The sequence below is a fragment of the Leuciscus leuciscus genome (genome assembly GCF_965113295.1).
Source record: "Leuciscus leuciscus genome assembly, chromosome: 3".
Taxonomy (NCBI): Eukaryota; Metazoa; Chordata; class Actinopteri; order Cypriniformes; family Leuciscidae; genus Leuciscus; species Leuciscus leuciscus.
This window is the reverse complement of record NC_138727.1, coordinates 68107379-68133641: the sequence shown is the minus strand read 5'-3', so window position 1 is coordinate 68133641 and position 26263 is coordinate 68107379. Positions and strand designations below refer to the sequence as shown.

General features: G+C 39.5%; 2 protein-coding genes and 1 pseudogene across 3 annotated transcripts in view; 2 read left to right on the top strand and 1 right to left on the bottom strand.

The window, feature by feature from the left end:
* Nucleotides 1-26263, top strand: part of LOC309495688 (integrin alpha-M-like) — a 264013-nt pseudogene that overhangs the window by 56738 nt on the left and 181012 nt on the right. The gene's annotated exons all lie outside the window — the stretch shown is intronic.
* LOC309495704 (DELTA-sagatoxin-Srs1a-like) overlaps nucleotides 1-26263 on the bottom strand; it is a 144880-nt gene that overhangs the window by 108466 nt on the left and 10151 nt on the right. The gene's annotated exons all lie outside the window — the stretch shown is intronic.
* Nucleotides 11640-25714, top strand: LOC309495697 (integrin alpha-D-like). The gene is made up of 11 exons (XM_082165505.1): nucleotides 11640-12585; nucleotides 21772-21854; nucleotides 22001-22081; nucleotides 22286-22364; nucleotides 22459-22563; nucleotides 22644-22676; nucleotides 24495-24608; nucleotides 24685-24786; nucleotides 24980-25000; nucleotides 25081-25191; nucleotides 25281-25714. The coding sequence occupies exons 1-11, from the start codon at nucleotides 12451-12453 to the stop codon at nucleotides 25455-25457; spliced, it is 1041 nt and encodes a 346-aa protein (XP_082021631.1). The 5' UTR covers nucleotides 11640-12450; the 3' UTR covers nucleotides 25458-25714.

Genomic DNA, 26263 nt, shown 5'->3' with positions numbered 1-26263 from the left:
TTTCTGCTACTCCTCAGAAAAAAAATGCTATTATATGCAAGTAATTTTAGTGTCAAGGTAATAAGCAATGTTCATTATGCGTCAGTATTTACCGATAATTGCTGCAATAATAGCTGCTGCTCTCTGCCCCGCTTAAAATTATTGGCAACACAAATTGTTTGGAACTATTGAGAGCTACACGAATCACGTGACCGCGCGGCGGCGAGATCACAGTAGGCTTGTTCGACTTGAAACGGCACACTGCACAGACCAATCGGTGAATGACATTAAAATACCGCAAGAGTGATTAGAGAGTAGACGGCTCTGTATGCTTTTCAATCGCTCTCGCGATTTCGCTCTATACTTTGATGTCATAAACTGATCGGTCTGTGCAGCGCCGGTTCAAGTCGAACAAGCCGTGTGTGTCGCAACCTCTTATATACTGTCTATGGTCGCAACTCTCATATTTAACGGCTCTGGTTCGCGCTTAGTAGATACCGCCAAGGCAAGTTCAAAACAAAGTGTGCACGTTGTAGGCTACTGTGATAGGTGGCTCGTTTGACCAGTTAAGGCTTTATCCACTCATAAATAAAAAGGAACGACTGATTTTGAAAATGTAGTAGAGTAAAAAGTAAGATATTTGACTTTGAAATGTAGTGGAGTTAAAGTAAAAGTCTTCCCAAATTTAAATACTTCTGTAAAGTACAGATACGCAAAAAAGCTACTTAAGTACAGTAACAAATTACATTTACTTCATTACTGTCCACCACTGGAACTAGGGCGTTCTGAGACAGTGCTTATGATTTATTGAGATAGTAAAAAAACTACTGGGTGGATTTTTATCATTCTAGGGTGGTTTTGCTCACACACTGCCAACACACATTTATGTTCAAACACCATGTAAAAGTGAATTTTGCATGATAGGTGCCCTTTAATATAACCGATACTGCAATATTTTCCATAGTCCTAATCTATTTTATGTGACTCTCATTAGATATTATTGGCCTACATGCTCCATATGCTATCATCATGTATTCGATATCACTCTTCGTTTCTGCTGCCAAGTACGTGCACACATTTTTTCCCTCTAAAAAGAAATACTGTCTATTTAAATTTTAATTTTATCATGATATTTAGGATGATGTTTAAAAATAACCCATGTTTTATATCATTTTTCATTTCTCACTCTTGCTACAAGTAGAAGGTATTAGCCTCCTATCCATGTATTATTTTATCTTATATTACCATTATCTCTTGGTTATTTTTCCTTCTAGCCAATGCTAGAATATTCTTCTATATTCTTCACATTATTTAATAGTTTTCAAAATATTAGTTTCATTATCACCAAATAAGTCTCCATAACTATATTAAGACTTTTAGGATTTGCTTCTATGCCATTTTCTAAATTACATTCTTACACAATTCATATTTAATTTGTCCATGAATGTTCTTCTTAAACGTTGCTAAGACTGACTATACTGTTGCAGTGTTTACTGATGTCTTTCCATTTTCCCCAAATATTCCAGTTCTAACCAAATGTATACTTTTCTCTCTTATCGTCAAAATCTTAATTTCCTGTAATGTTCCTTTAGGGTAGATTCACCTTACAGTGAATAATCTCCGTTTACCTTCCTATTAAATATTTCTATCAGGACATTCACTTTAAACCATCTTGTTCTTTTCGTTTGTAATACTAATATCATTGTTTTTTTGTGTTTTTCTTCAATTTTTTACCCTAATGTCACCTATATTCTAGTGCTTTATACGGTGGATTCATCAGGCAAGATTATGCAGATATGAGAATCCCATAATTTCAGTAGTTCCATAATGCAATATTCAAATGTTCTTCCTTTATGTACTATTAAATATATTTTTCCACTTTCTATATTTTATGCTTGTAGATTTTCCACATTAGCTTTATAGTTCAAATTCCTGCTTTCTTTTGCTCCCAAAAGCTTTAGTTCACTTAAATCGCTTGTACAGTTAGGCTACAATAAAATCAACAAAATGCCACATTGCTGCTACATCCATAATAATTTAAACAATCAATAATTATCATTTACCCACAGCAATTGATTTCTATTAGCAGGATTTTTCTATATTTCAGCATTATTCTTTGTTTTTGATAAGTAAATTCCAATTCCAAAGTATCACTCTATCCACATCAACAACTTTTAATATTTTACTGTTTTGTTAATCTTGTGCCAGCTCTTTCTCTTGGCACAGGCACTCGAGGTGCTTTGCTGGTGGTCTTGTTCAGTATTTCCTTGAAGACCAGCCGGTCGTGCTGAGTGAACCTCTGCTAGCAGGCTCTCCCCCTTCCAGAAGTTCACTGGCACACAGGATCACCTCTGCCTTTCAATCATGTCATGTCAATTTTTATTTTTATATATATTATGCATTTAATCATATTCCCCCTTTTTGGGAGATTTTTTATTGTGATACATTTGTCATAAAACACAAAGCGGAAGCATTAATGCAAGTAACTCTTTATTTGAGGGGTCAGAAGACACAAAAACAGTTCAGGAACTCGGGTGGGCTAGTGGCGCAGGGACAAGATGGTCAGCGTGCTGGTGAAGAGTGGTGACGGTGAATCCAGTGCAGGTGAACATCCAGACGAGACGAAAAGCATGAAGACACTGAACAGGAACTGGAACCAGAAACAGGACTGCAGACAGGCACACGATGAACACACACTGAGGACACCAAACAACGATCTGACAAAGAGAGGAGAGTGCGATGAGTCTTTATAGTTGAGTGAATTGGCAGCAGCTGGTGCGGGGAATGAGATCAGCTGGCGCGCTGATCAGTTGAAACGAGCGGCCACGCCCACTCACACACACCCACACACACACACACACACACACACAGAACAACAAATACACGAGACACGAAGAAAACAGTGAATTCATGAACCGTGACAGCATTCTTACGCTATATTGTAAATAGCTTTTAGCAATTGTTTCCATTAACCATTTCTCACTTTGGTTGGAATATTTCCTTCTTCAAAGCAAGATTTTAGGCTCTCTAAGTTTTCTCCCAAGTCTCCTGGGACAAAACCAGCAGCCACTTGCTTTCTACGTCATTTGTATTTATTTCAATACATTATGACCATATTTACGACGCTAGAAATACCCAGCTGTTTCCAAGTCTGATTACTTTGTACACCTTTGTTCCGTACTTTTGCCTTAAATGGTTAATCCACCAAAGGTCCATGCCCCAAATTCTATGCCTATTGCCTACCATATACACCAGCAAAATACTTTGGTTAATGTCTTTCAAACATTCATCGCATTGAGCAACCCTGGTACAGAAACAGTCCTGCATCCATGTGCTCGCTGATAGTCACTGGGTCATTCATTATTACTTTGAGGAGAACTCATCCTATATTCCTGGAAGACAACAACACACTAGGTTCTCTCATTGTTTGTTGACAATCTTCTTTTTCAATTTATCATTAAATGAACCTCAATCCTGATAATACCTCTCTAGTTATCTCTAACTTAAGAAGCTTTTCTTCATCTTAATCATACTTTTATTGTTAAATTTCATTTGTCACCTTGTTTTTTATAGCAAGGATCAAATTCCTTTTAAATAAGAGGAAATGTTCTAATAACTCCAAGTTTCTTAGTCAACTATCCTCACTTTTATTATTATTTTTACATCTGTAAATGGCTAATCTCCATGTAAGCTTATTCAGACATGTCTTACAGTCACTCTGTATGCAGTACTTGTTGATTTTCAGTTTGTTAAATAGCTGTAACATGAAAAATATTAATTTCATTTATCACATCTTGCCTGCAACGTTTATTAGTAGGCTATTAACAGCTGTTCCTGTATTTTGATCACTCTGCCGCATATCTTAATACTTTACGTTAGAACTAATTTCAGTTAATCAATATTCAAACCTTGTCTTTGTTCTAAACATCCTAAAACTATGTGGTCAGTCTAAAGCACTCACTATCTCTTCCACCGTAGTAATAATTATACATTTACTTTTATTATGTACATTATTATTTTATCATTATTATTATTTTTTCTAAATTCATTCCGACGACCCATCCTCTTTCTCTCTCTATGTTTCTTCCGGCTTCTCCCGTTATAGGGGTCACCACAGTGGATCATCCACATATCTGTTTGGCACTGGGGTTAACAACAAATTCCTTCCCTTGTGCGACCCGGCATTGGGAGTGCACTCATGCAGCAGGCGCTAGGACTTCCTAAAAATACATCAACTACTATAATATGTAACCCACTTAATTATTTTAATATCTTATTTCTTGTTTACTATATTTAACATCCATATTTGACTTTTAAATAACTCCATTATAATTGTAATATCTTTAACATATGCAATAGTATTATATCTTTAACATATACAATAGTAATATTATAATGTCTGTCCCCATGTAGGAACATCTTGTTATCAGTCAAAACTTCAAAGATTAAATTCTCACTAAGGTGTTCAATTTGGTCCAATATCTGTAATAAATTATACATTCTGTTTCCGTTTCTCTACTTTTCTTTAAGTCAAGCTAGCTTATCAGCTGTATTAATATCATATCACTGTGTTTTCTTTAAAATTGTCTGGTTGGACTAAAAGGTTCAGAAAGAGGCTTAGTCTATATAAGAGGTTAAGTCCCCCCAACATTTTCTAAAGCTTTAGAGCTAAATCAGTCAGTTTACCTGGCGGTCTATTTTCCCGTTTCTCAAAACAGTTTAAATCAAACCCTGTTTCTCCATGTATTGCTGGGTTTGTCTGGTGAAACTCCTGTTGAGTGACCTTGAGATACTCCCGTGAGCTCTGTGTGCTAGGCTGTACCAGGAGAAACATTACTCCCCCTAACATGCTGCTTTCTCTAACTTCAAACTCAAATCTTCAGTCTTCAGTGCACATAGTTTTACAAACAATTGTACTTTTTTAAGAAACCTCTTTCCTTTTTTTATGACTTATAGGGCCCTATCTTGCACCCAGCGCAATTGACTTTGTACAGCGACGCATGTATCATTCCTACTTTGCACCCGCGCACAGCGGACTCTTCCCTCCACAGAAGCACGTCGGTAAGTTAGGAAATACACTTGCGCTCCCCGGGGCGGTTCAGTGAAAAGAGGAGGCGTGTTCCGGCGCAAACGTTCCTTCATGCTATTTTGCAGGTTTAGAAAACAATTGCGCCACTGACCAGGAAAAAAACAGTTTAAAGTCAGTGGCGCGTTGCGCATGTTATTCATATGCTATGTTAAGGGCGCATGCTCGGCCATAATCAATGTAGCGTGTGCACAACGCGCACTTTGATTCTCTCATCTACACAGAAGCAGCAGTTTTCATTTTTGCAAATCATACATTACGATAGATAGATAGTTTATTATAAAAGCATACATCTAACTTAAACATTTACCCAAATGATCATACGCCTGTTTAACCGAAGTTAATTTGGGTGTGTTTCTCCATCCCCAATGTCCCTGACGAGAGCGTTGGTCTCCTCGGCTGTGAACCGCTGCTGGCGCGCGCCTGGCAAATCCGACGTTATAATAGGAATCCGGTTTAGAACAAGCGCGTCTGCTCTTAAAGGGAATGTGAGATGACGCTCTGATTGGTGTATTTCACGTTACGCCCAAACCACACCTATGAATAATGAAGCTACTTCAGACCAACCCCTTTTAGATTTGCGCCGGGCAACCATACAGGCGTGCGCATGCAGACACACACACACACACACACACACACACACACACACACACACACACACACACACACACAGACACACACGCAGACATACACACACACACACACACACACACACACACACCCCTCTCTATCTATCTTGAAGCTATAGTTGCCTGCAACATTGAAAGCTCTAAGTCTCTGTGTTTAGCGCTCAGTCGTGTCGTGCACCAGCTGCTTTGGCACTATTATCAGTTTAACTGACTCGTAATGTGTGCAATATCTCACGACCTCCTGAGTGTTCGAACCAAGGTTATTATAGTTTTGCTTTTTTAAATTAGTTTTTATTTTAATATCGTTTTCAATTTTGCTTTAAATTTAAGTTTAGTTTTAGTTTCATTAATGGTTTTGTTAGTTTAATTTTAGTTTTTATTTTATTTAGTTTCAGTTTTAGTTTTAGTAATTATAGTTTAGCAGAGCAAACAGAACACTTCCAGTGCAGACCAAAGCGAGACGCATAATTTCAGAAAAGTTTAATGTTTGCCGAGATTACAGTAAACTCTTGTGCACACATCTTAATAATGAAAATAAAAAATATGGTTTGAGATTGAACAAAGCACCAAATAAATGGAACTTAAAAGTATACAAGAAAAAAAACGATGAAAAATTCTGACAAACTAATTCATATTAAAGATGAAATCTTGTTAAACATAGTTTACTTTTTTCAGCTGTACAATGTAGAAGTACTGGTACATAAAACAAAACAAAAATCTGACTACCTGCTGTGAAGCCAGTATGATTAAGTAATTAAGTATCTATGCAGTGTGTGAGTGTGTGTGTGAGTGTGTACATGTTTTTCTATCCCGGTGAGGACTTAAACCTGAATGCACACACACTCATGGGGACTTGTGTCACAGTGGGCCTAAACTGAGGTACACAAGCTTATAAATCACACAGAATGAGTTGTTTTTTGAAAATGTAAAAATGCAGAATGTTGTGTGAGATGGGTCGGTTTAGGGGTCGGGTTAGTGTGTGTGTGTGTGTATGTGATGAGTAGGTTTAAGGGTCGTGTGTGTGTGTGTGTGATGAGTAGGTTTAGGGGTCGGGTTAGTGTGTGTGTGTGTTAGTGTGTGTGTGTGTGTGATGGGTAGGTTTAGGGGTCGGGTTAGTGTGTGTGTGTGTGTGTGATGGGTAGGTTTAGGGGTCGGGTTAGTGTGTGTGTGTGTGATGGGTCGGTTTAGGGGTCGGGTTAGTGTGTGTGTGTGTGTGATGGGTAGGTTTAGGGGTCGGGTTAGTGTGTGTGTGTGTGATGGGTCGGTTTAGGGGTCGGGTTAGTGTGTGTGTGTGTGTGATGGGTAGGTTTAGGGGTCGGGTTAGTGTGTGTGTGTGTGTGTGATGGGTAGGTTTAGGGGTCGGGTTAGTGTGTGTGTGTGTGTGATGGGTAGGTTTAGGGGTCGGGTTAGTGTGTGTGTGTGTGTGATGGGTCGGTTTAGGGGTCGGGTTAGTGTGTGTGTGTGTGTGTGTGTGTGTGTGATGGGTCGGTTTAGGGGTCGGGTTAGTGTGTGTGTGTGTGTGATGGGTCGGTTTAGGGGTCGGGTTAGTGTGTGTGTGTGTGTGTGTGTGATGGGTAGGTTTAGGGGTCGGGTTAGTGTGTGTGTGTGTGTGATGGGTAGGTTTAGGGGTCGGGTTAGTGTGTGTGTGTGTGTGATGGGTCGGTTTAGGGGTCGGGTTAGTGTAAGGGGACAGAATATACAGTTTGTACAGTATACAGAGCTGGACAAAGTACACAACTTCCTTACTTGAGTGAAAGTACAGATACTACTGGTCAAATATTACTCTGTTACATGTAAAAGTTGTAAAGGCCGATTTTTACTTCAGTAAAAGTACAGAAGTACTCGTTTTTAAAAGTACTTAAGTATCAAAAGTAAAAAGTAAATGTCAATGCATTGTTTTTCAATACACAGTACCTTATGCCTGAATCTATGCCAACCTACCCTCATATCAATATCACATTTATTTCTAGATTGAATAAGTGCACTCAATAACGTCCACAATGGTTTCGGGCACGCAAATGGCTGTTCCCTCAAATAGTGCCCCATTTAAAGTTTTTTGGCGTTTAGTTATAATGAATATGTTAGCCTTACTGTTATCTATAAGCTAGTGTGCTCCAAAACAATGACACAATTTGCATGTAGAAGAGCAAACCCAACGTTGAAAATTTAAATCAGGATGATGTCAGAGTCTAACGTCAGATTGACGTTTATCTCCAACGTTGGACAGACGTTGTATTGTGGTTGAAAATGAAAATCGGGTTGACGTCAGAAACCAACATCAGTCGTGTTCTGACGTCAACCCTACTTTCATTTCCAACCAAAATGCAACTCCTAAATCCAAAATCATCCCCTGACTGACGACGTTACTACTTTCTACTCAATGACCTTGACAGAATTGTAGTGGAGTAAAAAGTACGATATTTGTCTTTCAAATGTAGTGTTAAAGTTAAAGTAAAAAATTTCCAGAAAAAATAATACTCAAGTAAAGTACAGATAGTGTACTTAAGTACAGTACTCAAGTAAATGTACTTTGTTACTGTCCACCTCTGACAGTATAAAACCATTATGTCTATGGAGAGTCCCAACAAAGATGGTGGACCAGAGTGTGTGTGCGTGTGTGTGTGAAAGTGACACGTGATGGCCAAGTATGGTAACCCATACTTGGAATTTGACCTCTGCATTTAACCCATCCAAGTTAATGCACACACATTAGGAGCAGAGTAGTGCGTAGTTAACACACACACACTGCAAACGTGGATACAGAGCAGAGCAGCGGGCAGCCTTTGTGTGGCGCCCGGGGAGCGATTAGGGGTTAGGTGCCTTGCTCATGGGCACCTCAGTCATTTCCCACCGGTTCTGGAATCGAACCAGCAACCTTTGGGTTACCAGTTCAACTCCCTAACCACTAGGCCATGACTGCCCCCGTGTGTGTAGAGTGTCCCGGGACATGTCTCCACATGGATAATAATATTATTAACAGAAAATCTTTTGTAAAAACAAAGATAACAACAGCACCTTTCAGCCTGTCAACCTTCATGAAAGCATGACATCTCAAACATACAGTAGAGTAGTAGGCCAGTAGTAGTAAGCAAATCTGGGCGACACAACCCCTCCCGTCATTTCAGTTCCCCCTTCAAAACAATGAAGGCATGGTGAAGCGGCTCTCCACGGCTCTGCTTTCGTCGGCGAAAAAGTTAAGAAACTCGACGCTAAGGCCGGCGACACACTGGCTGCGTGGTGTGAACGTATAAAGCCTTCCACAACTCTCTCCCCATATGTCAAATATATCACCAATGAGGCTTATCATATGTCACCTAGCAGCAGCCGCGTTTCTGGTGTGCCAAGACATGGAAAACGCCATGCTCACGCCACGCAGCCAGTGTTCCCACGTGACTTTTATGTGTCAGGCGAACTCTTGTTTTGTAAGTTGTCAACATTCTGTTGACTGGAAGCGCAAAAATACATGCACTGACCACCTGTTCTCCAAAAGCCATGTGAAGAACAAGGAGAAGTACTAAGGCCACCACGTCCCTACAGACGTGCATTACTGCTGCTGCATTCAACTTCTGTTACATGATGACAAAGTCAACTTTAATTTCATAACTCAGGGAGTAGGCCCTACTTGCTGTATTTTGCCTTGTTTTTGATGCACTTTAATGTACTGTATGGAAAAGATGATTCTTATAAGTACCTCATGTATAACTCTGAAAATTAGGGTTTTTTTGGTCCTATTTTTTTTTACTTGAAAGAAAACGCTAATGGAGCACTTTTATTTAAACTTATATAAACAAATATAATTTATTTTACTGGACAGTATAAAGCTCATTACCATTCATATTTTGTTGTTACTGAAAAGTACTGAGTAAATTTGATGTTTGTTACCTCAATAAATTTAAGGTCATTCCTATTTTATTTGTGTACATTTTAATCATTAACATTAAAAGCACTCTTTTTACGACTAAAATAACAGTAAAGGGTAAAAAAAAAAAAACTGAATTCCCAAAAATGAAACCGGAAAAAACAGAATTTGCAAAAATTCCATCCATCTTCTTCCGCTTATCCGGGGCTGGGTCGCGGGGGCAGCAGTCTAAGCAGAGATGCCCAGACTTCCCTCTCCCTGGACACTTCCTCCAGCTCTTCCGGGGGGACACCGAGGCATTCCCAGGCCAGTCGGGAGACATAGTCCCTCCAGCGTGTCCTAGGTCTTCCCCGGGGCCTCCTCCCGGTGGGACATGCCCAGAACACCTTCCCGGGAAGGCGACCAGGAGGCATCTGGAAAAGATGCCCAAGCCACCTCAGCTGACCCCTCTCGATGTGGAGGAGCAGCGGTTCCCATAGACATAATAAATACATAGACGCCCTATTGGCCGCTGGATCGTACGTCAACGGCGCCGCCATACTGCGGAGGGCAACTTTCCCATACCTCTCATAACGAGAATTGAGAAAAATGCCTATTTCGTGCTGCTGCTTGGGGCTTTACAAATCGACCACACAATTGAAAACAGGTCTCAGGATATTACCTTTCACAAGCAAAACTGAAAATTTGTTTCTGGTTGTATTTCATTTACTATTTTTATTTTCAGAGGAGAAAGGCCGCGAAATTTAAAAATACTACTGTTATTGTGTCACGAAATGTAGTTTTAAGAGTTTTTCAGTCGACAATGTAGTTGTTTAAAGGGCGATCTTTGGTCTCATTTGTTCCTTGGCAAATCGTTTTGGCTGAGGGCAAAGTGAAGTTTCATAACTTTATATATTTAGGCTATTTAACTTTAACGTTGTAGCCTGCTGTATGTTTGACTGAATCATTTACTTTATTTCTTGACTTGTATAGCTTCTTATACCTTTTAAAAACTGAAATTTAACAAAAAGAGACAGGGTTGCGTCATTTTATTTTATATAGCCTATGTAAGAATATTTAAAAATATATAAATGTACATTATTTATTATTGTTATTATAATAATATACCACTTGCGATTATCAATCTATTATAGTTATGCTGTTAACTGTTTGTTTATTTTATTGACTAAACTATTTACTATTAGCCTATTTCTCACTTTATCTTATATTTACTATTTGCATTGCACTGTAGTTGTACCATATATGTAATACCATAAAGGATCCATCAGTTATCTTTGTTATTGCTAAAATCGGGTCAATGACAGAATATGCTTTTTCCACAATAAGAAAACTTTATTTAATTGAATGTGAAAATTAAATTATATCTCAGTATGGGGGTGTTCACAATTCTTATCCAAGAATAAAAAGCCAAATACATGACAACCCTGAGCGGCCATTCCTTATTTAAAAAAAAAATATTTTATAAGTCTAACTATCGAGATTTTAAATAACTAGAGATGGAACTTTTTTGTACACCACATACAAACCACTGAAATCGGTTGATAAATGTAATTTTTTTTTTGTTTTTATCCAGAAAAAACGCAGCTCACCTGTTTACTTGCATTTGATTACAGCGCAGTCTTGCCCTCCGCAAAATGGCGGACGCGTTGACGTATCGCAGCAACGTTCCAAAGCGGCCAATAGGGCGTCTCTATGTATTTATTATGTCTATGGCGGCTCCTCCCGAGTGATCGAGCTTCTCACCCTATCTCTAAGGGATCGCCCAGCCACCCTGCGGAGAAAGCTCATGTCGGCCGCCTGTATCCGGGATCTTGTCCTTTCGGTAATGACCCACAGCTCATGACCATAGGTGAGAGTAGGAACGTAGATTGACTGGTAAATCGAGAGCTTCGCCTTGCGGCTCAGCTCTTTCTTCACCACGACAGACCGGTACATCGACCGCATTACTGCAGAAGCTGCACCGATCCGTCTGTCAATCTCCCGTTCCATCCTTCCCTCACTCGTAAACAAAAAATGTTGCAAAAATTTTAACGAAAAAAACGGAAATTTGGGAAAAAATAAAACGGAATTTGGGAAAAAATAAAACGGATTTTATAGGGCCCTACGCACCGTGTACGCCCGCCTTCAGACAGCATATCCTCCTCACAGCAATGACATACAACAGTCCGCTCGCTGCGGCATAAACACACCTGAGTAAATGCTGCAGCTTATATGCTTAGTAAATCACTCCACAAGATTTAACGAAACGCTTACACTGTTATGATTGCTCATTTGGGAATTAATAAGCAAACCACACAATATGCACAGAGATAAGGAGTAAAAGAGTGTGCACTTATCTCAGATGTTGATTTCAGATGCACACTGCTAACTGCTAACTGCTAACAGCAACACTACCGTTGTTTGTTTGAATGTTGAGCCGCAGCTCATTGGCCACCATGGCAACAGCAACCAATCAGCTGCACTATACAGATGATGATGTGATCACTACCAAATAAGTTAAAGATCTATTAGTCTGCGCCATCTAGAGTTTCATCAAATTTAAATTCCAATTTTGAAACTGAAACGGTGCCAATTCTACAATCTGAAATATTCAGTTTAAATTTACAATAAAGATATAGGTCAAAGAATCAAATATATAAATTAAGTTTCTAAATATATAAATAAAAGTCTAAATAATTGATGTTGTGTTGTTTTAAGTCTAATGCAGACTGCATCGACAAACATCAACCAACATCGACCAACAGCTACAGACACTGTCGAGTTTTGTTGAATCAGTGTGTTATATGTTGCCAGATGTTTTTTGGGTCGTGGAATGTCTGAAAAGTGTCGTACTGTAATCTGGTGGTGATTGTCTGTGCTGTGTCTGTCGGTGCAGTGTGAATTGGCCTTTAAGGATTATGTCAATTGTGTGTGTGTGTGTGTTCAACAAACAGCCCAGCCGGACTCGATGCAGCTGTGGTGATCGTGACAGCGGTGCTATGAACAGAACCACCTGCAGTATCAATCTACCAGTGTACCGCAGCGGCACCACGGTAAAACACACACACACACACACACACACACACACACACACACACACACACACACACACACACACACACACACACACACACACTGACAGACTGTAGTATCTTTCCTCATGTAAGGACAGATGAACATGCAGAAACACTTAGTTTCACATCTCTGTCAGCATGAGGAGATGAATGAACACATACAGTCACAAGACAGTGGCAGAACTGAAATATATCCTTACATTTTACTTCCAAGGGCAGTTATTAACCTTTATAAGGGGAAAGTTGTTTAACTTTATTAAAGGTATGTGTCATAATGTATGTAATATTCTTAAATGTAATCAATTACTTCAATTAAAATGCTGTTATAAAATTAAATTGGTATCAACATAATCCATGTTTGCGCTGTACAAGTGGCTCAGAAGTGGCATTTATATGTATTTACCCAGAGTGTTTAATGCTAGCCTGGGTTTCCCCATGCTGGCTTGTGCACAGCACGATTTTATTCACGCTGCTAGGCAGTCTGGATTCCATGGACTAGATTTTCGCCTCAGCGAGGGGACCAATCACCGAACGGGGAGGGAGCAGCAAGACGATGACGACGTCTATGCGACACACCGAAGCAGTTTGTTTATATCTATGGATCTAACATGGCATCAGACGCGAAGTTACCTTTCGATGCAGCCTTAGATAGTGTTCTAAGTAGTTTAGAACGCAAGTTTATTTCGTCTTCTTCCTCGTCGAATTTCTGTCACTCTACATGCGTCATCTGGTATAATTGAAACGATTGGCTATGAGCTACGTACAGGCGCATTTGATAGACATTCGTAGCGTCCAATAAACGGTTCCGGGCATTCGTAAACCACGCCTCAAATACGAGAAAATTAACATGTGGTTCCCAGCAGTGTTGCCAACTTAGCGCCTTTGTCGCTATTTTTAGCGACTTTTCAGACCCCTTTAGCGAAATTTTTTCAAAAAAGCGACTAGCGACAAATCTAGCTACTTTTTGGACAAACCTCAGTAACCTCCAAATGTTGCCAGCACAGTCCTGCGAGCGCGAGGTTTGCGTTCTCCTTGCCGTCACACACCTCTCTCTGCGTCTACCCTGTTCAGTGAATGGCTGAGAGAGGAGCAGCAGCACGGCAGACGTGAATGAGCAGTGTTGTTTACACGGACTTATCACTTATCTTTTATTTTATATTTAAAGAATTTAGTTTGACCATTTTATTTTATTACTTCTGCTTATCACTTGTAATACTCACTATCACAGTGCTTTAGTTCACCCAGTTCCCGAACTCTCTCAATTCAGATCATTTTACACATTTAAAAAATAGTCATTCAACAGCTACTCGTTCTATTGTCTGACAAAAAAAAAAATAGTAAATGAGAACAGCTTCATTGGACATTCGGCTATATTATATTATATTATATTATATTATATTATAGTGTGTTATATTAAAATACAGTATGTGAGCATGATTTTAACGAGAAAAAAACATTAGGCAGGCAGAACGCAAGTACGCCGCGATGACGTCATGAATACGCTAATTGACGTATGACGTCATCTAGCTACATTTAGCGACTTTTAGGGGAGGCGTTAGCTACTTTCCTTTGAAAATAGTTGGCAACACTGGTTCCCAGACCACGTCTGAGACGAGGGCTGACGTTAGCCAGGCTAGTTTAATGCAGCTCAAAGGTGGCATATGCATTTACACTGCAGTTACAATGGCATAATTACAATTATGAAAAACTCACATTCTACTTTTTCGATCTAAAACTAAATCCGCCATTAGGTGTTGTCAAGTCGCTGCCTTAATGAGTGATTCATTTAATCTTTGATTCGTTCAAAACCGCGATTCATTGGAACCCATCTGTGTTGCTAGGAGACCTGCAACGTTTTTTTTTATTATTATTGCATAACACATTTGATACAATTTGCTAAAAAATTAATTGATCTTGTAATACAAAATTCATTTAGATACAGTTCACGTTTTCAAAAGGAATAAAAAAATAAAAATAAATAATAAAAAAAAGTAACAAATACACATCAGCCAATAGAGAATTGAGACCAACATCATACAAGTAGGCTAACAAATAATCTGTATAAAAATTATAAATAACATAAAAGTACACAGCCAGAGTATCAGACAGTAAATATCAGTTAAATTAATTATAAAGTTAACTTATATAAGTATTGCATACATTTTGATGCTGATTTACCATCTAATCCAGAGATACAGTCTATATAATTTTTTAAGTCAAGCTTAAAAACATTGAAAAGAGGTATGGTCTTCATAAATGTCGATTTATGAATAAAGAATTTTCCAAGCAAAATTAATAAGTTGACTATATATTGTACAAAGGAGTTTGAGTCAGAAAAGTAAAAGAAGACGTCAAAATTAGATAAGTGTATGTTTGAGCCAAGTTGTCCATTAATGAAACACTGTATATCATTCCTCAGAGAAGAGCTATGTGAACAGCTATAGAATAAATGGTCTAACGCTTCTGTTTCCAGAGAGCAGAAGCTACATTTTTCCTCTACAGTAGGGATACATTTAGAAATAATCTTGTTACAGGGGTAATAATGGTGAAGAATTTTAAATGATATTTCTTTTACTTTGTTTGTAATTAAAAATGTATGTGGGTTACTCCATGCTCTATTCCAATTAATATTTTCATACAAGGGGGACCATTTGTACCTGGAGGCAGGGATAGATTTTGCACATAAAAGGTTTTTTATTACTTTGTTGTTGACTTTTCTGTCTAGAAAAGATAGACCATTTATTGAAACACTGCTGGAGAAAGATATATTAATTTGATCCAAATCTGTCTCATCTCTAAGTAGGGTGATGATCCCATGGGGTATAGCTCTGGTTACAATATCTAATTCTTTTCTTGGAGGATGGAAATTAAATTTATGTGTGAAGTCATCATAAGTTAAAATTTGATTGGAGTTATTTAATAATTGGGATGCCAGAATAATATGTTTAAACCAGTTTTCTATAAAGAGAGTCTTGTTTCTATATATTATGTTCATGTTGTTCCAGATAAAACATTTGTGAGGGGAGAAATTGTGTTTGTACAAAAGTGACCAACAAGTTAGAGCCTGTTTATGGAAGTTTGACAGTTTGACTGGCAGTCTGTTGGTGGAGTATGGGCATTGAAGTAAGAATGTGATTTTACCAAGTTTTTCAAAGATAAAGTTTGGCACAATGTTCCACAAACTGTTTGGATTTTTTTGAAATCTTTTAATCCATTTGATTTTTAATATCTCATTGAAAAGTGAGAAGTCAATTACAGATAACCCCCCGTCCTCAATTTTATTAGTCAAGATGTTTTTCCTGATTTTATGGGGTTTCTTCCTCCATATAAAGTTATATAATAGTTTGTCTAGATTGGCACATTGTAATTTAGGTATTTCTATTGATGTAAATAAATATGCTGCTCGTGAGAGACCTTCTGCTTTAGAAAGAAGAACCCTGCCATACGTAGATATATCTCTTGCGAGCCAAGAGTCAAACTTTTTATTAATAGAGTCATGTAGTAATGAGATATTACTCTCTGTCATCAACTTGTGATTATGACTGATTTTTATTCCAAGATAAGTTACTAAATATTTATATTTATGCCACATATTTGACCCAAATGCTTATTTTTAAGAGAAAACAGCTCACATTTTGAAAGATTTAGATTCAAGCCTGAGCTTTCAGCAAATTGGTGTACAATATTTAGTGCAACTCCTATTTGGGATTCATTTTTTAGAAACAGGGTTGTGTCATCCGCCAGCTGTGAGATTTTTATTTCTCTTTCATTTAAAGTAATTCCTTTGAATGAACTCTTGTGGATTAAATCACAGAGAATTTGAGCCACAATCAAAAATAGAAGAGGCGAGGTGGGGCAGCCTTGGCGGATACCTTTGTTAATGTAAAATCTGGGTGAAGTTCCATTAGCCAATTTAACACAACTGTTTCCTCCCATGTACAAAGTTTTTACAGCATTAATAAAATTCTTACCAAAATTAAAAAAGTTTAAAGTGTCAAAAATAAATTTGTGGCTTATCGTGTCAAAGGCTTTTTGAAAGTCTAAGAATAAAATAAGGTGTTCATCATCTAGAAAGTCTTTGTATTCAATTAGATTCAAAACTAAGCGAATGTTATTGGCTATGTGACGATCTTTCATGAAACCAGATTGGCATTCATCAATTAAAGTGTGTAGTTTAGATTTGAGACGTTTTGCTAAGACAGAAGCTAGAATCTTATAGTCATTATTTAGCAATGTAATGGGACGCCAATTTTCGATTAATAGAGAGTCTTTGTGAGGTTTTGGAATAAGTGTTATGACACCTTGCCTCAGAGAAGGAGGAAGCTCCCCTCTGTCAAGAGATTCTTTGAAGACAGCCAGAAGAAATGTACCTAGTGACTCAGAGAAACATTTATACATCTCAGAGGTCAGGCCAACACAGCCTGGTGATTTATTGTTCTTTAATTGAGTTATTCCCCAAATAATCTCCTCAAGAGTTATGTCCTGGCAGCAGATTTTATTATATTCTGCATCTACACATTTAGGCGAGTTAATCAAGCTAAAGATTTCCTCTGGATCTTTGAGATTAATATCTTTTGAGTAAAGTTTTTCATAAAAAGCACTTATATAGTTTGATATCTCTTTACTGTCCTCGCTAATCTTTTCCCCAATGTCAAGTTTTCTTATAGAATTGATTTCATTTCTTCTTTTTTCCATGTTAAAGAAATATCTGCTGTTTTTCTCACCCCATTCCATCCAATTCCTACGTGACCTTATAAAAGCTCCTTTCGCTTTGTTCTCATATAAAATATCTAGTTGATTTTGTAATTCTAATAAGGCATTATTATCTTCTTGGCTCAAATGCTCTTTTTCAGTAAGTTTGTTAATATTATTGATTAGCGTGTAAGTTACATTTTTCTTTTTGTGTGCCAATATCTTGCCATAACCCGAGCAGACGCCTCTAATTTTATATTTGAGAAGTTCCCACGATGTCCCAAAATTATTCCCTTTTCTAGCAGCCTCCCACTGTTCTGAAATAAGGAGTTCTATTTTCATTTTTAGCTCTTCATGAGATAGTAGAGAATTATTTAATTTCCAGTAACCGCTAGAGAATCTCCCTCTTTGTTCCCTGCTGTCCTGAATAGCTAAAGAAATGGCCTTATGGTCTGTCAGAATAGCAGGAGAAACAGTGCATGACTCAATGGAGGGCTCTAAATCAGCCGAAATCAACCAGAAATCTATCCTGGACTGTAGCGTGTGGCTTTTATTGCTCCAAGTGTATGTTTTCAACAATGTATTTTTTTTTCTCCATATATCAATTAGATCCATCCTTTTCGTGAAGTCAATTCGTTTTTTTGAATTTGGAGTTAGTTTTGGTGGGCACCTGTCTAATTGGTTATCCATAACCATATTAAAGTCACCGCCCAAAATTACTTTAGCTAAAGGATATTTAGACATCAACTCATTTAATACAGAGTCCAGATCTTCCAATAATTTTGAATTTTGTGAGAGTGAGCAGTACCCATAGATGTTGACTAAAATAAAAAATGCATCTTCCAAACAGGTAATAGTAACCATCCAGTGACCATCAGTATCCCTTACAGTATTAGGAACCTTTCCTTTAAATTTATGAGTAAGAATAGCAACCCCTGCGGAGTGGTTGGATCCGTGAGTCATCCAAATGTCCTCTCCCCATTGACTCTTCCATAACTTTTCGTCTTCTTTACATGAGTGAGTTTCTTGGATGAAAATAACATCAGCATTATAGTCCTTACAAAAAATAAAGATGGCTTTTCTTTTAACAATGTTTCGTAGTCCTCTGGCATTTATAGAAAGTAATTTCATCAACCGCTAAAGAACAATTCTCTTTACGAGAGAAAAAAAACAACCTAAGCAATAACAGCTTCTGCCTCTTTAAAGTGAGTTTGGAACATTTTAAAGTAATTACAAAGTGCTAGTGTTATTCAAGAATGACTGACTGGGTTAATATAATGTATAATATAAAAATATTAATTATTGTTAATATATAATGAAACCCTGAGAGAGGATGGAATTCAACCCTATCAGCAGATATAGCCAACATAGGTATTTTTTCTTGTCCTCTAAAGCAGCAACAGAAAGAGAAGGCACGAACTCAAGAATTTACAACAAAGAACTAGAGTGACTCCGTAGGAAACATCTTAAAGGATCTCCACATCATCTATGAAGGCTCGGGTTCCTCTGAAAAAAGCTCACTTTCCTTGTTTCCTCGCTTCTTCTATGCGGGGCCACAGCCTTTATCGGGTCTTCTTGTCAGCCTGAGTGAGATCCTCACCGAAGCGGAGCCTCTTCTCCCTCAGGAAAGTGTGGTTTCGCGCATTTTTCCAAACGTCATCCCTCGCTGTGCGGAAGGCAAAGAGGATAATAACGGAGCGAGGGTGTGTGTTGCTGCCATCCCTCCTTCCAATTCGGTGCACGACATCGATGACTTGACTCATATTTTGGTTAGGGGCTATTTGCTGACAAATGTCAATCACCTTTCTTTTTACGTTTTCATCCCTTTCCTCTGGTAGCCCATACAGCCTTAGAGCCCATCTCCGCCTGTATCTTTCAGTCTCAGTGAGCCGAATTTCCATGTTTTTTATAGTTTTTTCATGACTGTAGCAAAGCTCAGATAACTTTTTGTTTTCATTTTTCAAAGCTTCAATTTCGACGAAGGCAAAATTAAGGGAGGTTTTCAGCTCTTCAATGCCTGACTTGTTGTCTCTTACCATCAGTTCCAGGTTATCAGCTCTCTGGTTAACTGCAGCCAGAATGTTAGCCTGAAGATCCTCTAGAGACAAGTCGCTCTTTTCTTTCCTTTTTACTTTTGCGGCAGGGCTGGAAGAGGGGCTACCAACCGGTGTTACAACCTCCGAGTCCGTTGAGAAGTCGTCATCTATTTTCCCGCCGTTGTTTTCTTTTTGGCTAGCAACGTAGTTGTGGTCCGTTAGCGTCAGCGCTTGAGCTCTGCCTTTACGTTTCTGTTTCCTATTCTGTTTTTGTTCGGACATAATATGGTGTAAAAAAAAGTTACAGACAACAATAATGTAGTTCCACCGTTGTTTAAAGCAAAGTTGGGAGGCCAGAAGACTGTTATTAAGCAAGCCGCTCTGTGGTTGCGACTGAGCGCTGCTCCGCCATTCCGGAAGTCTCCCTGCAATGGTTCTGTGACTTTGTTTTGAACGACATTCCTTGGTGAAAGAGATCAAAATTAAATAATATTGAAAACATTGTGTTTAAAATATGAGCCACTTAATATTAACTTTTCTATTATTTAACTGTTGTGTAAAATCAATATTAATTTGCACTTGTGCTGTTATTTTTGGAACTCTCGTGTTATATTGCAAGTAGGTGTGTGTGTGTGTGTGTGTGTGTGTGTGTGTGTGTATGTGTGTGTGTGTGTGTGTGTGAAGAGAACTAATACAGGGGCATTTTTCGCCTAATATTATACATTTTGTGAGCATTTGTGTTGATTTTGGTCATTTCCGCTCCTGTCACAGAGTCAGTGCTACTGGGTCTCGGTCACATTTAATATAATGCCATATATTATGTGTTTCTCAAGTCTTTTACTCTGTATAAAAATAAATATAAATATCTGCAAATCAAAGGAATATATGTGTAAATTACCTGTGAAACTAGTAACTGATCCTGCGGAGATTCTCAGAGGAATAACGGCTGTTTTAGTTTCACGTGAACGCGCTCGCTCCTCTTAAAGCGACACTGTAACTTTTCAACCTTCATAATATATTTCCAAGATCCTTGTGATGGTACATCGACTTACAATAGGTTGAATGACACGTCTGCCATAGCCTGACAGGGTCTGTATCGCTTTTACTGGCACTATGTAACTTCGGGGTTCGGGTAGTAACCAGAGCACAAAAAGAACTACAAAATTCGACTGCTTTACGGCATACGTCACTTCCCCCACCACTTCCTCAAATTTGGACGTGAGAGGCCAACCAGCGTTTGTTTTCGGCTTTCGTGCGTATGTTTTGAAGTCAAACCGCTTCAGGAGGAGATCTGAGACGCATTCCAGACGAAACTGGACAAGTGTAAATGCATATGGTTGTTGAAACCACATATGTAAATTGTACTCCTCCCAAAAATGCTAAAAAAAATAAAAAAACGTGTAAGAGCGTGTTATAGGTTATATGTTATATCCAGATATGACGACGCGCTGGAACACGCATCACCGCAGATGAGCAACTGCATCAAGCCAACGTGCAAACTATCGCAAATCAAAGTGAAAGTAAGTCGCAGACGCTTAACACACAATCTTCATCATTAAAAGTAAAGAAACGAAATGATCTTACCAGGGCTGTTACTGCTCTCTCTTATTGCGGTCTTTGATTTTGAAATTTTAGCTGATGATCTATAAAATGCAGCTCATATCTGTTGCTTTGGGTGACGTGCACTCCATTAAATCTGCATATAGCGCGAGAATTGAAGATCGAATTTAAATCCGTTTCGCAAAAATACATTTATGTGACCAGGTGTAAATGGAATCGTTTTGATAAATCAGATAGCTATGCCTCACGAATTAGTTTGCCAGCTGAACTCAGGTGTTGTGAGGTGTATTTATCACGTAGTCCTGAGGGATATCAGACGACGCTGTTGACGTTGATTCCTGCGATTATCATGAGAACAGCTTTCAATATCTCACATAATTATCTATAAATAAGCCTAACGTAGAGGTTGTAAATAGTGTAAACGAGCACAATTTGCAAACTATTATGATAAATTGCAATAATCATGTCTAATGACATCATAACGGCCAATGTTATGAAATAATGCGACGTACATTTAACTTAATTGATGTTATCTGGCATTTTGTAATGTTTACATTCCAATAAAAACAACACAAATTAAATTATACAGTAGGCCTACAGTAGACTATAGACTATTTACTTGTGATTTAGCTGCAATCATGTAAAAACGTTATAATATAATTTACGACAGTGCAAGTATTCCACAGCGACTCTAGGGGTCGCTGTTTGACAAAAACACAATTTCTACTTAGTGTGGCTTTAAGTTCACCCCGAAATGGACCATTCTCTCTTTACCTGCTAGAGGTCAAAAATATGTGAGAGATGGTAACGAGGTTAATGTTTTTCAACCATTGTCTTGGCAATGCTACCAACACCTGTGATTTCTACTGTCTTCTAGACTCAGTTTCTGGCAACCTTTCGTATGGTGAAATGGGATTACAACTGGTCCGACAGGATGGAGATGATGATCACCGCTAACAGGTGAATGAGGCTGAATTTGACAGATTTGTTTGTTTTCAGGGCTGTTTCATATCAGTAATGTTCAGCAGAGATGTGCGCTCGCGATCCAGGTTATGAAGAATGACTTAATGTTCAATCATGAGTAAATCCTGTATGTTTGTTCACAGTGATAATAATGGAAACATCAGCGATGCGGAGGTGAGGAGGAGCATCCCGGTTCAGTTCGCTGTTGATCTGGCGATCAGTCTGTGAGTGGCATTTATTTAACTTCTTTTCTTCTGTTTCAGTTTGATCTGCTCTTCATCTCTGAATGATTGAAAACTCAACATCTAAATGTCTTTCTGTTCAGATTATTTTCTGTTCTGTTTTATTATTAGCAGTTACATTATATTCAAATGACAGAAAACCATGTGATTGACTGAGAAGTTATTGAGTTATTGTGTGTTTGTCAGAGTGGCTGAAGAATCTGTGACGTATCTGAACTTCTCTCTGGAGGACAGAGGTCCAAAACCTCTCAACATCGTCTACAAGGTCAGAGAGTCAAACACACATCTACAGCTTCATCGTGTTGTTTTTGGGCTTCTCGTGATCAGATTGCTGTGTGTGTGTGTGTGTGTGTCCACAGGTGGAGAATCTGGGTCTTAAAGGTCTGCCGGTCTCACTCAAGCTCACCCTGCCCTGTCAAACTACACATGTGATTTTAACTCCTCAGAACTTCAGCATGCAGGAGGTGCGTCACTCGTTCATCAGCTCATACCATCAGACCAGCATGTGTTCTGCTGAATAAACATCTTCTGTTCTTCTCTACAGAACTCAGTGCCGTGTGGATTCATCAAACCGCAGGTAAGAGATCATAGACCCTTTTACAGCTGCTGTTGAAGTGATCGTTCACCCAAAACATGACCGTTCTGTCATCATTTACTCACTCTCATGTCAAGTCAAGTCACCTTTATTTATATATAAGAGCTCGCTCAAGTACTGCAGATCTGAACCATTTAGTGCTTTGTAATTAGCAAGATTTTACAATGTATGCGATGTTTAATAGGGAGCCAGTGCAGTGTTGACAGAACCGGGCTAATATGGTCATACTTCCTGGTTCTGGTAAGAACTCGAGCTGCTGCGTTTTGGACCAGCTGTAGTTTGTTTATTAAGCGTGCTGTTGGAAACTTTTCCTTCGTCAAAGCAGAGACCAGGAGACGTTGGGATATCTTTCAACAGAAGTTACTCTTTATTGAGAACTCGCTGTGCGTTGCTGTAGTCATCAAGTCTAACTAGGGCAGTAGACATTGTAGTTTATATACATTTCAAGGGGGAGGGATTTACATCGAGGTGGATACACTCAGAACAAAGCATGCAAATGAAGTATACAGGTTTAGGAACCCGCCCTAGACTCTAGAATGTTACCAATCCTAATCCAATCAGCATAACTATTCAAATGCATAGATGACAATCCAATCAGCCTAACTATTCAACGACTGGGGCTGGGGATCTGGCTGGGGCTGGGGCTGGGGCTGGGGCTCTGGCTGGGGCTGGGGCTGGGGATCTGGCTGGGGCTAGGGCTGGGGATCTGGCTGGGGCTGGGGCTGGGGATCTGGCTGGGGCTAGGGCTGGGGCTGGGGCTGGGGCTAGGTCTGGGGCTCTGGCTGGGGCTGGGGCTAGGTCTGGGGCTCTGGCTGGGGCTGGGGCTCTGGCTGGGGCTGGGGCTGGGGCTGGTGCTGGGGCTCTGGCTGGGGCTGGGGCTGGGGCTGGTGCTGGGGCTGGTGCTGGGGCTCTGGCTGGGGCTGGGGCTGGGGCTCTGGCTGGGGCTGGGGCTGGGGCTCTGGCTGGGGCTCTGGCTGGGGCTGGGGCTGGGGCTAGGGCTAGGGCTAGGGCTAGGGCTAGGGCTGGGGCTAGGGCTGGGGCTAGGGCTAGGGCTGGGGCTAGGGCTGGGGCTAGGGCTAGGGCTGGGGCTGGGGCTCTGGCTGGGGCTAGGGCTAGGGCTAGGGCTGGGGCTCTGGCTGGGGCTCTGGCTGGGGCTAGGGCTAGGGCTGGGGCTCGGGCTCCAAGAGCTATTAAGGACAAAAGTGAGAGTCTCAGTAATCTGACTCATTTAATTTACAATAGAGAAAACAGGTCTGGCAGGAATCTCTTGCTGGAAACCCGGTAATCATCATCTATGCCTCAAATGCTAAATTCAGTCCACTAAACTTTCTCAGTTTATATACTATTGTATTGGAACCTAAATTAAACATTTAATACATTTGTAATAGAACAGTGTGCAGGGCAACCACCCAGTAGAGCATTACAGTAATCTAGCCTTGATGTCATGAACGCATGAACTAACTGCTCCACATTTGTCATATGTCGTAGTTTATATATATTTTAAAGATGGAAGAATGCGGTTTTACAGATACTAGAAAGTAGCTTAGTCAGTAGCTGAGGAGATGAAACTGATCAGGAAGATTATTTAAAAAGCAATATTCATTAAACATGTTTCGAACAACATGAGGCTGAATAAACAATGACAGAATGATAATTTTTGGGTGAACGAGCCCTTTAAGATCCGATCTCAAGCAGTCACAGTAAACGCATCTTCTGTCTGCTGGATTTCATCTCTGTTTAGTTCAGTGTATTCTCTGGTTTATCAGTGTTTCAGTTCTCAGTGTTGTGTCGATGTTTCAGGACGGTCACTGCGGGAAGTTCGAGTGTGGTCAGTTTGATCTGCAGAAAGCTTCAGTAGTTCACTTCATCCTGACGGCAGACGCAGCTCTCCAGAACGTGAAGGAATACGAGAGCGTGAGTGACGAACACAGACAAACACCAGTTTAAGATGGAATGACTCTGAAATCAGACTCTGTTTCTTCTGCTGTAGAAATACTCCTTCCACGAGTTCAGAGAGGATTCTGTCTTGGACATCAGCGCCGAGCTCCACTACAACAGAAGCCGCTACAAACAGATGTCGACCGGCCTGAAGGTGATGAGTGAAAGAAATCTGTACCTTTGCCATAACTGATGTTGTGCTTGTGCTGATCAGCGCGTGATTGTCAGTGTCGGTCTGAACTCACACCACAGACCTGCAGGAGTCCATGACTGACGTCACTCTTACTGTATTACAGATACAGACACTGTTCCGTCATATTTCTAACTATTTCTTCTTCACTCTGCAGGACGACCCTCACACATCACAGGTATCTCACTCCTTCATCCATCATTTAAAGATGATCAACGTTTGTACAGTTGGTGATGAGTTTTTCTCTGTTCCTCTCAGATTGCAGTGAAGGCGCAGTTTGTCGTTCCACCCAGTATAATGCTGATCGTGTGCACTGGTGTAGGGGGCGGGGTCATCCTGCTCATTATCATATTGATCCTGCTGCTGAAGGTAAGAACCAATCAGATCACCTCACACCTGATGTCATCATTCACCTCTCAAAGTCTCAAGCCAATCTGTTCATCTGTGTTTGTGTGTAGTGCGGGTTTTTTAAACGAAACCGTCCTGAAGAGTTTCCCTTAGAGGATGAAGATCTAACTGTGGTTGAAGCCCCTCTTTTCATGAACATGAATGCTAATGAAAACAGAGGAGTCAGTGAGAACGACAGCACAGAGGAAGGGAATCGCAGTCCTGAACCGCCAAACACTGACGAATAAAACCACAGTTTATTTTCAGCAAGTAAATGAAGGTGAAGATGTTTGTATGGAAGGATATGAATATTGTTAACAATCCTTAATTTTCTAGTTGTATGATAATGTTTTCTTGAGGATTATTGTGTGTTCAGTATGTTTAGTTTAATGATCTTCAGCTTGTGATGTAAAGCTGGTCCTCATCTTGTTATTCTAAGTATTGATATTTTTGAAAGAAGAGAAATTAATATTCAATAATTTTACAAATAAATTCGTTTATAATATGTGATATTGGTGGATCTGTTTATTGTTAGACTTACTGTATGTTTTTGAAACCAAGAATAAACAAATGCTTAGAAATATTTTCTACAAACCTCACGACATTTGTTAGCCTGGATGCCAGCCGAACTAAGCCCCGCCCACAACATTTGAGGTCGGGAGGTTCGGTCTGGACTTGATCCGTTGTGGAGCAACTATGCTCGAACCAGAGCTGTTCGGACCAATCAAACTGTCAGGGTGGGCTTTATACGATGATGGACAGATGATCAACAGGAACATAATCATCCACGTCACCAAAGAGCGCTTGGGTTGAATTTGTTTACAACAAAGATGGCTGCCGCTGGAGAATTGAGATGTGTAGATTCCGCCATCGCGTCTGTTATAGAAGATATCAGCAGCGCATTCATTTTAAAAGAGGAACAGAGAACCGCGATCAAGGCATTTGTCGATCGGAAAGATGAATGAAGAACATACGTCACTTACTCCGTTGCTCTGATTGGTTGTAGGTCTATCCAATTGAGTGCAGATTGGATTTTCTTTCCTGGTTCGGTTGA